This window comes from Ahaetulla prasina, chromosome 1, assembly GCF_028640845.1.
Source record: "Ahaetulla prasina isolate Xishuangbanna chromosome 1, ASM2864084v1, whole genome shotgun sequence".
Classification (NCBI taxonomy): Eukaryota; Metazoa; Chordata; class Lepidosauria; order Squamata; family Colubridae; genus Ahaetulla; species Ahaetulla prasina.
In genome coordinates this window covers 80,616,761-80,631,054 of record NC_080539.1, presented here as the reverse complement: position 1 = coordinate 80,631,054, position 14,294 = coordinate 80,616,761, and the positions used below count along the sequence as shown (strand labels likewise).

At 37.4% G+C, this 14,294-nt stretch overlaps 1 protein-coding gene across 1 annotated transcript in view; it reads left to right on the top strand.

Moving 5' to 3' along the window:
- Positions 1 to 14,294, top strand: part of FMN2 (formin 2) — a 224,110-nt gene that overhangs the window by 20,808 nt on the left and 189,008 nt on the right. The window contains exon 2 of the mRNA XM_058165778.1: positions 9,884 to 10,050. Within this exon, the coding sequence (XP_058021761.1) occupies positions 9,884 to 10,050 (167 nt within the window). The remainder of the gene's footprint in view (positions 1 to 9,883; positions 10,051 to 14,294) is intronic.

Genomic DNA, 14,294 nt, shown 5'->3' with positions numbered 1-14,294 from the left:
CTGCTTATCATTTTCATTTTTAATTGCTATAAGACACCCAAATGTTATTTACACATAACTAAAGGAAATGATTTTTAATAAATAAAGCCCATATTATGAGAGCTTCCTGTTATTTATATATTTCAAGGACATTCTATGAGCCAAGGCCTATAAATATCTGCAGGTCAAATCCAACATGATTATTGAGAAGAAAGATTGAGGTATTATTCGGAAAAACTGCCTTAAGTGCTTTTCAGAATGAATCAAATGCAGGAATACCGATCACCTACAGTAAAACATTTTAAGGAACACAGTGGCTCAGTGGCTAAGATGCTGAGCTTGTCAATCGAAAGATCAGCAGTTCAAATCCCTAGTGCCACGTGAGCTCCCGTTTCTTGTCCCAGCTTCTGCTAACCTAGCAGTTCGAAAGCACTTAAAAAATGTAAGTAGAAAAATAGGGACCACCTCTGGTGGAAAGATAACAGCGTTCCGTGTGCCTTTGGTGTTTAGTCATGCTGGCCACATGACCACGGAGACGTCTTTGGACAGCAGTGGTTCTTCGGCTTTGAAACAGAGATGAGCACTGCCCCCTAGAGTCAGGAACAACTAGCACATATGTGCAAGGGGAACCTTTACCTTTACTTTTACAGTAAAATTTAATAATAGGCTCTAACCTCAGTGTAATTGCAAATATTTACTTATTACTTTGCAACCAAAATGACAATCATTGTTTAGCCAGCAAGGAATTATTTTTAATTTCTTGCAAATATGTACTTGTGAAAGTACAAGACACTTTGAATACAAGGGAAATATAAAAGCTCTTTTTGTGAGATAGGTTTAAAATGCTAATTTTCATGGTAATTGCAATCATCTCTTGATGATATTAACATGCATATGACTGTTCCATTAGTTAACATGGAATGAGTTACCAGAAAAGAATTGCTCCTTATACGCTGTAATGAGAAGTAAGCAAAATAATATGTTGAAGCAAATCTTGAAATGGACAGTTTGAAAACAGGACTTTCAGTGCAATTGCTATTACAGGAATTTTCTTAGATTAGTTGATTAAATGCCATCAATACCATGTCCACATTTAGTGACTGTACAGACAGACTTCCTCCAAGTCAATATGCCATCAATCTAATTGTCTAGGCTTCTCAGTAGTACATTAGTTGCCTTGATTCATTACAATTTAGTTGTGCTTTTTTATTTCCTTCCCCTTTCCCAACATTATGAACTTTTCAAGGATTGAGACTTTAGGTTATTATTATTATTATTATTATTATTATTATTATTATTATTATTATTATTATTATTATTATTATTATTATTATTAAATTACATTTGTATACCGCCCTTCTCCCGAAGGACTCAGGGCAGTTCACAGCCAATAAAATACAAAAAATACATATAGTACAAGTTAAAAACAGTTTAAAAAACTAATTCAATATATGGCCTAAAAATTAGAATAAGATTAAAAACCCCGTTTAAAAACCCCAATTAAAAACTACATTTAAGCTAGCCCTGCACGCTGGAACAAAAGCGTCTTCAGCTCGCGGCGAAAGGTCCGGAGGTCGGGGAGTTGACGAAGCCCCGGAGGCAGCTCATTCCAGAGGGCAGGAGCCCCCACAGAGAAGGCCCTCCCCCTGGGGGTCGCCAGCTGACATTTTTTGGCCCACGGTATCCGGAGGAGGCCCTCTCTGTGGGAGCGCACAGGTCGATTAATCCAAGTAAGATAGTCTAAGACTGGTAATTTCTGCCTTGAGTGAGAACTTTGGATTGATTTGTTTTATAAACAATTCATTTGCTTTTCTGATGGTGCTTGGTATACTGCAGAGTCTTCTCGTCTACTAATGTTCAAAAGCAAAAACACTGTTTCAGTTTTGTTTCTTCAAAGTCTAACTTTTGTTTCCACAAATTATCATACTGAAAATTATTGCCTGAACAATATTAATTGAGGTAAATAAAGAATATCACAGCCTCTGAATATCTTTCCCAAAGGCTCTACTAAGTGCTATTGTGGCATATTTCTTGGCTAGAAGATTATTTAGTGTTAACAGTCAATCCTGAAAGGCTGAAACAGAATAACAGAGTTGGAAGGAACCTTGGAGGTCTTCTAGTCCAACCCATTGTTTAGGCAGGAAATTGTATACCATTTCAGACAAATGCTTATCTAATATCTTCTTAAAAACCTCCAGTGTTGGAACATTCACAACTTCTGGAGCCAAGTTGTTCCACTACTGTCAGGAAATTTCTTCTTAGTTCTAGGTTGTTTCTCTCCTTGATTAGTTTCCACCCATTGCTTTTTGTCCTGCCCTCAGGTGCTTTGGAAAATAGTTTGACTCCCTCTTTGTGGCAGCTCCTGAGATATTGGAACACTGCTATCATGTCACATCTAGTCCTTCTTTTCATAAGACTAGACATATCCAGTTCCAGCAACCATTCTTTATATGTTTCAAAGAAACAATCTATAACTTGTATGTCTTTGTTGACCAGTTAGGTTGGTAGCTTCTCTTTGTTATCATTACTTTGGTGGTCTTTATATTTAATCTTGGTTCTACTTTTTCACTTTGTTCCTTGACTTTCATTACTGGAAAGTATGACCAGATCATTTGGATTTTCCGTTGACATAGTATCAGCATAGAATTATTGATTTTCCTTCTATTTTATTACATCCACAGTAATTTTCTTATAATCCTTCTTGGTTGTATAGCAGGGCTCTCAAACTTGCAGCCAGATGCATCACGCACTGGCCATGCTCACATCTGGTTTATCAGAAGGGGAAAAACTTCTGATACATCATGTGACACTGCTGTGATGACGCGAGTTCCACACCTCTGATCTGTAGGCTTGAGTGCTTTCAAATTAGTCTTGTCTCTTAACAGCTGTGAAGATAAGTCCCTGTAGTATTCATGGCAACATTTTTAGAAGTGGTTTTCCATTGTCTTTTTCCTAGGTTGACTTAATGCCTATGGTAGAACTAGAACTCACAGTCTCCTGAATTTTAGCCCAATGCCATTAACTATGACATCATATTCCATACATAAATTGAATAAATAATGTCTTGTCTCGGCCTCTTGTCAGCCTACCAGTCTATTTCATACAGTCTTTGGTTTCTTAGATTTTACTTGAAGACAGTAAGATGTTGCGGGATTCCTATTTTCCTAAAGACATTCCACAGCTTGACTTTCTCATAATAGTGCTGGAGAATTACAGGAATCAGTTCCATTTTTAATAATATAATTTGCAAGCAAATCCCTCTTTTTTTTTTTTGCTTATATACATAAACCCACATACTGCTATTCTTGCAAAAATTTATAAAAGTTGATTATATTACATAGACTTTGAACATATTTTTTAGCTGAGAAATGTAATTTTTTAAAATTTGAATTTATAATAGTAGGGATGCAATTTCCACACAGGATGGTAGATGGTAGTGTTTCTCAACCGCAGGAACTTTCAGATGTTTAACTCTTAAAATGTCAACTCTCAGAATTCTGGGAGGCTGATTAATTCTGGAATGATGTGGAGTCCTCTACATCTTAAAGTTCCTGTGATGGAGAACCACTGGTCTAGATCCTAGCATTCTTCTGTACTGTTCCCTACTTTTCACATTTAGGAGTCTGACTATGTACACAATCATGTATTTAAGGTGTGTGTGTGTGTGTGTAAGAAATCTAACATCTAGGGAAGGGCTATGCTTTGTGTGTGAGCATATGTGTACTAAATGTTTATGAGGCACTTGATAGTGCGGTGGGAGAGAGGCCATATTATTAAAACAGACAGAACTGGATTTTCTATTGTTTTTCTTCCTGATGTCGTCCAGAGGGGTTATAATTCTATTTGAAAGTTTCACTTCATAAGCAACCCTTTTAAATGACAGAAACATCCTAGCGTTCATAAACTGCTGCTAAATTTACTGCAAAATATTAGTCTGAGAGCTTATCTTTCATTCGGTTGTGTTGCATCTTCACCTATTTAAAAAACAATGCAAAATATAGTAACTGGTGTGTCACAAAATGCTCATTTATTTCTTCATGTCCTTTAGAATGGTCTGCAGAGTGTAATCACTGAATTGATAGGTCAATATGTTTAAATTATTTGAAGAATTAAAAATACCTGATTTGCTTCTTTTATTTTGTTCTAGTGGAAAATATACTGGTATTTATTTGTTGGTGGTTTTTTTTGTAAAAAATTTATCTCAAGCAGCTGTTTAGAACAATTTGTGTTTCTAAAATCATTAGGTAGCTTTGAATGTGACAGCTGATTATTTCAGAGCAAATGAGTAACTAATGATGTCTCCTGTGCTTGTCTGGTTATAAATAAACCCTATTGTGTTCGATGAGGTTAGTTCTGTAGTATGGGTTTAGGATTTATTGTCCTTATGAATGTATATTCTCTTGTATGAGTCAACTAAGAACTCTGTTACAGGGTTGCTATAAATAGGAATAAGCATTAAGAGCAGTAACATAGCAAACAATTGATAATCATTATTCAGTAAAGTCAGTAGTTTCACTGGTTAACAGTTTCTTGTCGCTCTTTAGATATTAATGTTATATTAGCCTCCTTCCTGCTATCAGGAAACTTTCCATTCTATAATACAATATTCATTGTTTGTTGTAAGGGATGTAAAACTCATCTTCAAAACATTTGTAGGCTCCCTGACAGGGGTGGGCTTCAAAGATTATAGCAAGGGCTTGTCTGCCCAGTTGCTGGGTGGGCGTGGCCATGGTGGATGTGGCCTGGTTGGCCTCCTGCACCACGGTGGGGTGGGTGGGTCATTTTTTCCCTCCCTGGGCTCTGGAGACTTTCCTCAAGCCTCTGGTAGGGCGAAAACGGCCTCCCCAGACTCTGGAGCCCCTCTGGATGCTGGAAATGGGCCCATTTCCGGCCTTCTCTAACTTCCAGTAGGCCCGTTTTTCACCCTCTCTGAGCCTCTGTGCGCATCCTGCACTTACCTGCATACAAAACAGACCATGTGGGGACTCCTGGGAGGAGTGGGAAGGGTGGGCAATGCCAGCCAAGAATGGGATTTGGGGGTTCTCTGAACTGCACAGAATCTTAACTAGAGGTTCTCCTGAACCCTTGCAAACCCCAGCAGCCCACCCTGGACCAGGTACCTTTTCTGTTTCCTTGTACCTTTTTGATAGCTTCTATGTATTTCTATGTACTTCTATGTGGCATATTGTGTTTATATGCTCATGTGAGCTTAAACTAAACTTTCTGCTGTTTTTCCAGTAAAAACTGGCTAATCCATTTGATGAATTTGGGTAAATTGAGGTTTATTTATAAAAAGATTGGCAGACTGGCAAGTTAGCAAGAGCTATGTCATGTTTCTTGAAGGGGAGGTTCAAAAATGTTATTTCTGTTTTACTTTTTTAAGCCAACACATCTGATTCATTTTTCCTAGGTTAGTAGGTGGGTTAGAGAACTTTGTCAGATTTTGCTGTTCAAAATCCTTCAACACTTGTGCATATTTTAAGAAAATATTTATTTTAGTACTTATTAGGTAATCTAATAATATCTGACCATCTAACTGGACAGTACTGGGTGGTGAACAAAGTAAAAAACAAAGCCTTCCACTAAATCAAGAAAGACCAGATAAAACCACACCAAAGCTCAGTAAAATCACAAAATCATTAATCACATATACCCATAGCAGAGCTCACATAACCTACATTGGGTGAGCCAGGTCTTCATAGCTTTGCAAAGGCCAATAGAATTGGTGTTGGCTACTGTATATTTTAGGGACAAAATTTGAAGGATAACATGGATATTTAAGTATATTTACTTTTGAAGAGGTTTAAATTAAAATATGTAATAGAATAGATTTAACAATAAGTGTATGTAGAATTACATGGAGCAAAATTTAAAAAGTAAAGGTTCCCCTCGCACATATGTGCTATCCGTTCCCAACTTTAGAGAGCAGTGCTCATCTCTGTTTCAAACCCGAAGAGCCAGCGCTGTCCGAAGACGTCTCTGTGATCATGTGGCTGGCATGACTAAATGCCAAAGGCGCACGGAACGCTGTTACCTTCCCACCAAAGGTGGTCCCTATTTTTCTACTTGCATTTTTTTTACGTGCTTTCGAACTGCTAGGTTGGCAGAAGCTGGGACAAGTAACGGGAGCTCACCCCGTTATGCGGGACTAGGGATTCAAACTGCTAATCTTTCAATCGACAAGCTTAGCCATTGAGCCACTTTGTCCCTTTTTAAAAAAAAATGTTGGGAGCAAAACTAGGACAATCTATATGTTTCTAGTTTAGTGCACATGTTCCTTCTACAACTGAAAATGCTCACATAAGTTAATACTTACATCTCACTACAACTGACTTTTAAAACTTACCTTTACTTTTATTTATTAGATTTACATATTATTTTTTTTTACACAATGCTCAACGACCAGTAGTGGGTTGCTACTGGTTCTCCCTAGTTTGCAAGAACTGGTGGTAAACATTTTGAGTAGTTCGGAGAACCGGTAGTAAAAATTCTACCTGGCCCCGCCCCCAACCTATTGCTACCTCCCAACTCCCAGCTGATCGGCTAGAAGGAAAAAATCAAGACTCACTTGTCGAAGAAGAGGGGGAAAAAACAAGACACCGTCCCTTTAAATGGAGAAGCCAAAAAGCCTCCCAACTGATCAGCTCGCTTCTCAGCCAGGAGATCGCTTGGCAAAGAAGAATGGGGGGTGGGAAACGCTGTCGTTGACAGAGCGGCTAGAAGCTCCTTTCTGGGTCAGCTGAACAACAAATTGGATAAGAGGAGGAATTCTTATATGGTTCAATGTTTTTGAAGTTTTGGGGTTTGTGCAACATAGGCTTTGTGTTTCTAAAAAGGTTTGGGTGATTTCCATTGTGAAGTATCCTGTCTTGAATGAGTTTTCTGCCCGCTTGTAAATGGAGCCGAACTTCCGGCTTCCACTTTATATTATCTGTAAGCACCTGTAGCTGTTTTCTGCTTACAACGTTTCCTTTATGCAGCTGGCAGGAATGTGGAATTCCAGGCAGGTTTCTTGCTAGCAGCTTGATTATTCCTTAATTATCTGGGATATTTTATTTGGGAAATGAAGAGGCGGGAGTTTGATTCCTTTCCAGAACAGATTATTGGGGTGGGGAGGAAATGGGGATTTTGAAGTAACCTTCCCCTGGAGTGGGGAGGGAATGGGGATTTTAGGCTTGCTGTCAAACATCAGCCATAATACTAATGATTGTTTTGAACAATATGGAGGTTGTATTACATGAATGGCTATTTAATGTGAAATTATGACTGAAACCTACATAGGTTCACACTTTCAGAAAGTTTGTCCTTAGTTTTAGGTTGTTTCTCTCTTTGTTGAGTTTCCATCCATTGCTTCTTGTTTTGCCTTCTGGTGCTTTGGAAGATACTTCCCCCCCTTCTTTCTAGCAGCCCCTTAAAAGACTGTTGCCTATCACACTCTTGGGCAAAGAATGTGAGCCATTTCCTCCTTTCAGTGGTCCATGAAAGTGCATCTATAACAGAGGTCTCTAACCTTTGACCACTTTAAGACTTTAAGACAGCAAAGCTGGCTGAGGGATTCTGGGAGTTGAAGTCCATAAGTCTTAAAGTGGCCAAGTTTGGAGACCCCTGATCTATAGTATGTAGATAATAAAGCTGAAAAAAAGTGAACAACATTTTTGCAGAACTATAGATACATTGGGCCTCTGGTGGCTCAGCAGACTAAGTCTGTCTGTTATTAACACAGCTGCTTGCAATTACTGCAAGTTCAAGTCCTACCAGGCCCAAGGTTGACTCAGCCTTCCATCCTTTATAAGGTAGGTAAAATTAGGACCCAGATTGTTGGGGGCAATAAGTTGACTTTGTATATAATATACAAATGGATGAAGACTATTGCTTAACACTGTGAAAGCCGCCCTGAGTCTTCGGAGAAGGGCGGGATATAAATTCAAATAAAATAAAATAAATAAATCAATATTTATTCCTGGGTGTGACAAGGAATGGCTGGGAGGGGAGGGGCCAGGCGAGGTACCCCTTGACATGAGCGACATTGAATTGGCCACCCCTACCCAGTCATATGACCATCAAGCCAAACCCACTTTCACATGACCATCAAGCCACGCCCACAAAATAAGCCATGCCCACAAAACAGATAGTAAAAAAAATTAGAACCCACCCCTGTCAAGGTTATGTGCATAGGAGGATCTTCTGGGGTTTTTTTCCTTCAAGAGCCTTATGAGGGAGGTTGTTTGGAGAACCAATTCGCCTAAAACCAGACAGGGCAGTTGCACATTTTTTAAAAAATGGAAGTGGGAGTTTTCATTGCACTGTTGCAGTCCCCACCTCCATTTTTTAAAAGCTTTTTGGTTACGGTTGTATTAGAACCTGGGTGTGCCTTCTTATGACCTAAGACCTAAACCACTGTACCATGCTTCTCATTTATGTACCAGCTTTTGTGTCAAAAGATCTATTTATTTAAGCACACATATTTTTAAATGTTGCTTTTTTTAAAGATGGCCAAGGGCAATGAAGTTAGATATATCATTATATATCAATTTAAACAGTTCCAGTTCATTGAGAGCTAAAATCCTGGCAGAATTTTATTTCAGTGCAGGAAAAGCATCCTTTGGTAGGTTATTGTTATTGCTACCACACAACCTCCCATTTCTAAAGTAAAGAGCTGGGTAAACTAAGAAAAGAGCTGGCCAGTAGAGGAAAGTTTCCCCCTATAAGTAGAGCAATAGTTTGTAATAATTATACTCAATCTCTTTTTCTTCCTCCCTCACATTTCACTATCAGGCAGAACTTTTGGGAAAGTTTGTCTATAAATAAGCTTGATGCTTCATCCAATAAATCTTCCCAGATAAACAGTAGGTTATAGGTTAAATGCTATTTTACATTTAAGAACTTATCTTTATAATGAAAAATTAAGTTTTAGTACCCTGTGGCAGCAATTTAATTAAGTTATGAAAAGGCAATGCTATTTGCTGAGCACTTATCTATTGCAGAGCAAGCTATGGAATAGCTTCTACAAGTAGCTGATATAATCCTTCAATCTACTTCCATGTGCCCATGATGCATGCAAGAGATATAACTGAAGCAAAGGACTTCTTAACAGATGATCCAACAGCCTGTAGTTCTCCAAATTTAGTACTTAACTCTCCAAAATTGTTGCTCTTAAAGTAGCAGCAGAAGTGGTATTCATCAGGTTTTGACCAGGTCTGGAGAATCGGTAGTGGAAATTTTTAGTAGTTCGTAGAATCGGTAAATACCACCTCTGAATCACCCTGCCCCCATCTATTCTCTGCCTCCTGAGTCTGATTGGGAGAGAATGGGTATTTTACAGTATCCTTCCCCTGGAATGGGGTGGGAATGGAGATTTTACAGTATCTTTTCCTGCCACGCCGACCAAGCTATGCCCACAGAACCAGTAGTAAAAAAAATTGAATCCCACCACTGAGTAGCAGTTATTTTATCAAAATGACCTATCCAAATCCAAGATGGTGTTATCTAAATGATATTGAGATGATGGTGTTTGATACTTATCAAATAAAAGCTATAGCAGGGGTACAATCCAACAGGTTCTGACACGTTCTGGAGAACTGGTAGCGGAAATTTTGAGCAGTTCGGAGAACCAGCAAATACCACCTCTGGTTGGCCCCAGAGTGGAGTGGGAATGGTGATTTTGCAGTATCCTTCCCCTGTCATGCCCACCAAGCCATGCCCACCAAGCCACGCCCACAGAACCAGTAGTAAAAAAAAATGGATTTCACCACAGAGCTATAGTATAGTAAAGCATTTGAAGAAGTGTTTTATTCACATGTAGTATCTGAAGAGTTAGATAATATTTTGTACTTGTCAGATTGTGATGCTTCACAGATGGTGGTGACTCTAACCTTAACTCATTAACCTTTTTCTTTTCCTCCAGGGCGAACTCTGCTAGAAAAGCTCTCCAGTCAGCAGGAGAATGCACCGCAAGAAGAAGCAGAGAAGCTTTGTTCTTGGATCATTGCAATGGGTCTTTTGCTGCCCTTCAGTGACTGCTTCAGAGAGACAAGTAGCCAGAACGCACAACAAAGTGCACCAGCATTTGATGTAAGCCATAGCTTAAAAACTCTTGTTTCTATTTAACAGAGATTTTTGTGATAGTTTGCTCTTTTGGAATAAAATAGAATAGAAAAGAATAGAATAGAATACAATAGAATTTTTTATTGGCCAAGTGTGACTGGACACACAAGGAATTTGTCTTGGTGCATATGCTTTCAGGGAACATAAAAGAAAAAATACCTTCATCAAGGTACAACACTTACAACACTTAATGATAGGGTACAAATTTAACACTTAATGATAGAACACTTAATGATAGTCATAGGCTACAAATAAGCAATCAGGAAACTATCAATATCAATATAAATCATAAGGATACAAGCCGCAAAGTTGCAGTCATAAGTGCAAGGAGATGGGTGATGGGAATGATGAGAAGATTAATAGTAGTGCAGATTTAGTAAATAGTTGGCGGTGTTGAGAGAATTATTTGTTTATCAGAGTGATGGCGTTCAGGAAAAAACTGTTCTTGTGTCTAGTTGTTCTGGTGTGCAGTTCTCTATAGCGTCGTTTTAAGGGTAGGAGTTTATGTCCAGGATGTGAGGGGTCTGTAAATATTTTCACAGTCCTCTTTTTGACTCGTTCAGTATACAGGTCCTCAATGGAAGGCAGGTTGGTAGAAATTGTTTTTTCTGCAGTTCTAATTATCCTTATGTTTGCATTCTGTTAAGCATTTCTTAAGGTACTTATTTTAGGTTGTCCATAAGATATGCTGTCCTTTAAAAATTTTGTTTTGTGAAAGCTATCCCTATTTTTTAACCAATGTAGGCTTTTTCAGCACAGTTTGTCCTTGACTTACAACTGTAATCAAGCCTGGAATTATGGTTCTAAGCTGTTGTTATTGTAAGTCATGGCATCACGTGATCAGATCTGATTTATTTATTTATTTATTTGAAATTTTTGCAGCAGTCTTTAAGCAAATGTCATGATAGTGAAGCAAATGCTATGGTTGCTAAGCAAATCCACTTCCCCTGATAGGTCTTTTTTTACTAGAAGCTGGAATTAAACACCAGAAACTAGCAAAAAAAAAAAAGTCACAGTTCATAGTCACATAACTACAGGATGGAGTAGTGATAAAGGTGATTCAGTTGCCAAGTGGCCCAAAATGTGATTACTTGACTATGGAGGTGTATGTGTCTGTGCAGCTATTGCAACTTTGAAAATAGATACTAAGTAGCTCTGGGGCGGTCTGTTCTATCTTCAAATGGTTGCTACTAGTCCTAAATTGAGGATTATCTGTATATTAATATATACTAATGTATATTATTGATTGATTTGATTGATTGATTGAGTAGATATGCCATCAAACAGCTGTCAACTTTTACCAATCACAAAGATAGGTTTTCTCCAGAAAGATCTGTTCCCAAACTGTTCTTCATATCTTCCAGTATAATGTTCACCACTAAACATTTGGATCTGTCAGCCTTGCTGCTGATTGTTGTCTTCTCTTTTTTTCCATTTTTTCACACCATTCTAGAGTTTTCCAGGAAGTTCGGTCCTTGTATAATGTATCCAAAGTTTGAGCCTAGCCATTTGTTCTTCAAATGAGGACACAATTATCCATTTCCTTCAGTGATCCATTTGTTAGTTTTCCTGGTTATCCATGCTATTCTTGGCAGTTTTCTCCAATATTCAACATTCAAAAACTTGAATGCTGTTTCTATCCTGCTTCTTCAGAGTCCCATTTCCATTTCCATAGAGTATCACGTTGCCGGCACAATTCTGATCTTTGAAGGGATAGCCATAGAACTTGTATCTTCTAATAGTTTCCTGAACTTCGTTGTTAAGTTCCTTCCTAAGATCTTTATCTTTCTTGGCTTGGGCTTCTCCTCTTGGCAATTTCTACCGTTGGTTCCAACATCCAATTTGTTTTCTTCTTTTCCAGCAGTCTCTTTTTATATCCATAAAATTTATTTAAGTTCATCCCACAGTTTTTCTGGTTCACCATTATTGACATACGGGACTTCAAGTGAATCCCTAATGTTTTCCTTGAAAATGGTAGTATATGCTCCAGATCAGGGGTCTCCAACCTTGGCAACTTGAAGATTTGTCGACTTCAACTCCCAGATTCCTCAGCCAGCAAAGCTGGCTGAGGAATTCTGGGAGTTGAAGTCCACAAGTCTTCAAGTTGCCAGGGTTGGAGACCCCTGCTCCAGACCATATTGTGGAAACTGGTTGGCTTTCTTCTGCTTTAATTTTACTTGGAGTTTGCACATGAGCAATTTATAATCCCTGACCACATTTTAGCTGTTATAATCGAGCTCTTCCCCTTCCTTCTACCAACAATATTGTCAATCTGATTGCTGTGGATTCTGTCTGGTGATGTCCATGTATAAAATCGTAGTTTTGGTTGTTTGAAAACTGTGTTAGCAAGATACCGGCAGATATTGATACATTGTTCTTCTGCTTTATTTCATGTTCCTAGGCCATGCATTCCATTATACTTAGTAAATTACTTAATGACTCAATGTATTAATTAAATACAAATATAATTATAAAATATAGTTTATATATTAAATTATAAATTATATAAATATAATTTATTATTTATAATTTATAAAAGTATAAAATAATTTATATTTGTATTTAATTAATACATTGAAAAAATAATTATAAAACAAAGATTACAGACTTAAATATCGCTATCACAACTTATTTGCATTACTTTTTAATGGTACCTCTCAATGCATTCCTTTTAGAAATCTCTTTAGACATTAATTCAGGTAAAATGAGGTTTGGTAATGGATTTGTAAGTCATAGTAGGAAAACAGTAGTACAAGACCAAGCTCTGTCATCAGTCAGTTGATTTTACTAATAACATAGATTCTCAGATATATACTTTGGAGCCATCTGTTAATACAAATAGAATGATAGATGCAATCTAGACCAGGGGTCTTCAACCTTGACAACTTTAAGACTTGTGGACTTCAACTCCCAGAATTCCTCAGCCAGCAAAGCTGGGAGTTGAAGTCCACAAGTCTTAAAGCCAAGGAGACCCCTGATCTAGACCATAGAAGACTGCCCTAAATTCAGTACTACCATCTATTTATTTGTGGTACCTAAATCTGAAAAGAAGCTGAAGAAACAAAGGACAACTTAATTACAGTAGCTGTTGCAAGAAGATCACACAGATGGACTACAAACAATGGCATGATAATAGTTCACTGGAATATCTACAGGAAATACCATTTGCTTGCAAACAAGAACTGACAGCATCATAAAATAGACAAAGTAATATAAAATGAAGAAGCTATTATAATAATAGTTTATTAAACTTGTATGTTGCCTGATTCTCAATGATTCTGTCAGCTCACCATGTCACCATATCTTATCACGTTTTGAATTCCTCTTCCTATTTAAATCACCACTGATTTAATATTATTCAGTTTGGAATTCTGTTGTTACTGAATAGAGGTAGCTGTTCCCAGTATATTCTTTGTTCAAGAACAAGACTTTCCAAATATCAATATATGCTTTTATTTTTTGTTTTGTGCAAATAACTCATTACATTGTTCCTTAGAATAAACCTATTGTATCTTGCCATATCTTTTCTAGCAACATCTTGCACACTGCAAGATGAATTTTATTATAACATATTAGATATCATAGAGTCATTTAAAAACAAGCCATCTACAGGTCAGAAGTATGAATGTTTTGTTCGTCTTTCTCTTCATTCCACTTTTTAGACCCATACACATACTTAAAAGTAAAAAATCAACTTAGCAAGGATATAAGTAGAATGCTCAAAGCATTTGCAAGACCTCTTGAAAATGGTTAATAAATGAACATCCTGGTATGGAAGAGTTGGACTGATTAGAAGTTAAAGTATTGCTTTTTAATGGCAAATATTTCTTTTAGTCTTTATTTTAAATGATTAACAAAACATATTCAGTTAATTGGTAGGAAGAAAATGTCAATGTTATTTACTAGGCTGACTGCCTACAGGAAACATATATGCTTAGAAACATTATGCCAAAATCGAGACATATTTGTAGAAAATGCCCTATGAACAGGAGTTTGTATGCACACAGCAAAATCTCAGTATAGTAATCAATCTTATGTTAATTTTTGCATTTTGGGAGTTCTACACTAATAGACACATGAATTCAAGCTCAAAATCCATCCATAGCCAGCACATACAAATCTTTTTAAGATATTACATTTGGCAGCAGGTGTCTGTGGGCAGTCTGTGCATATTTTTATGTCTCGTTTATCTATAAATTCTATAATCTGCT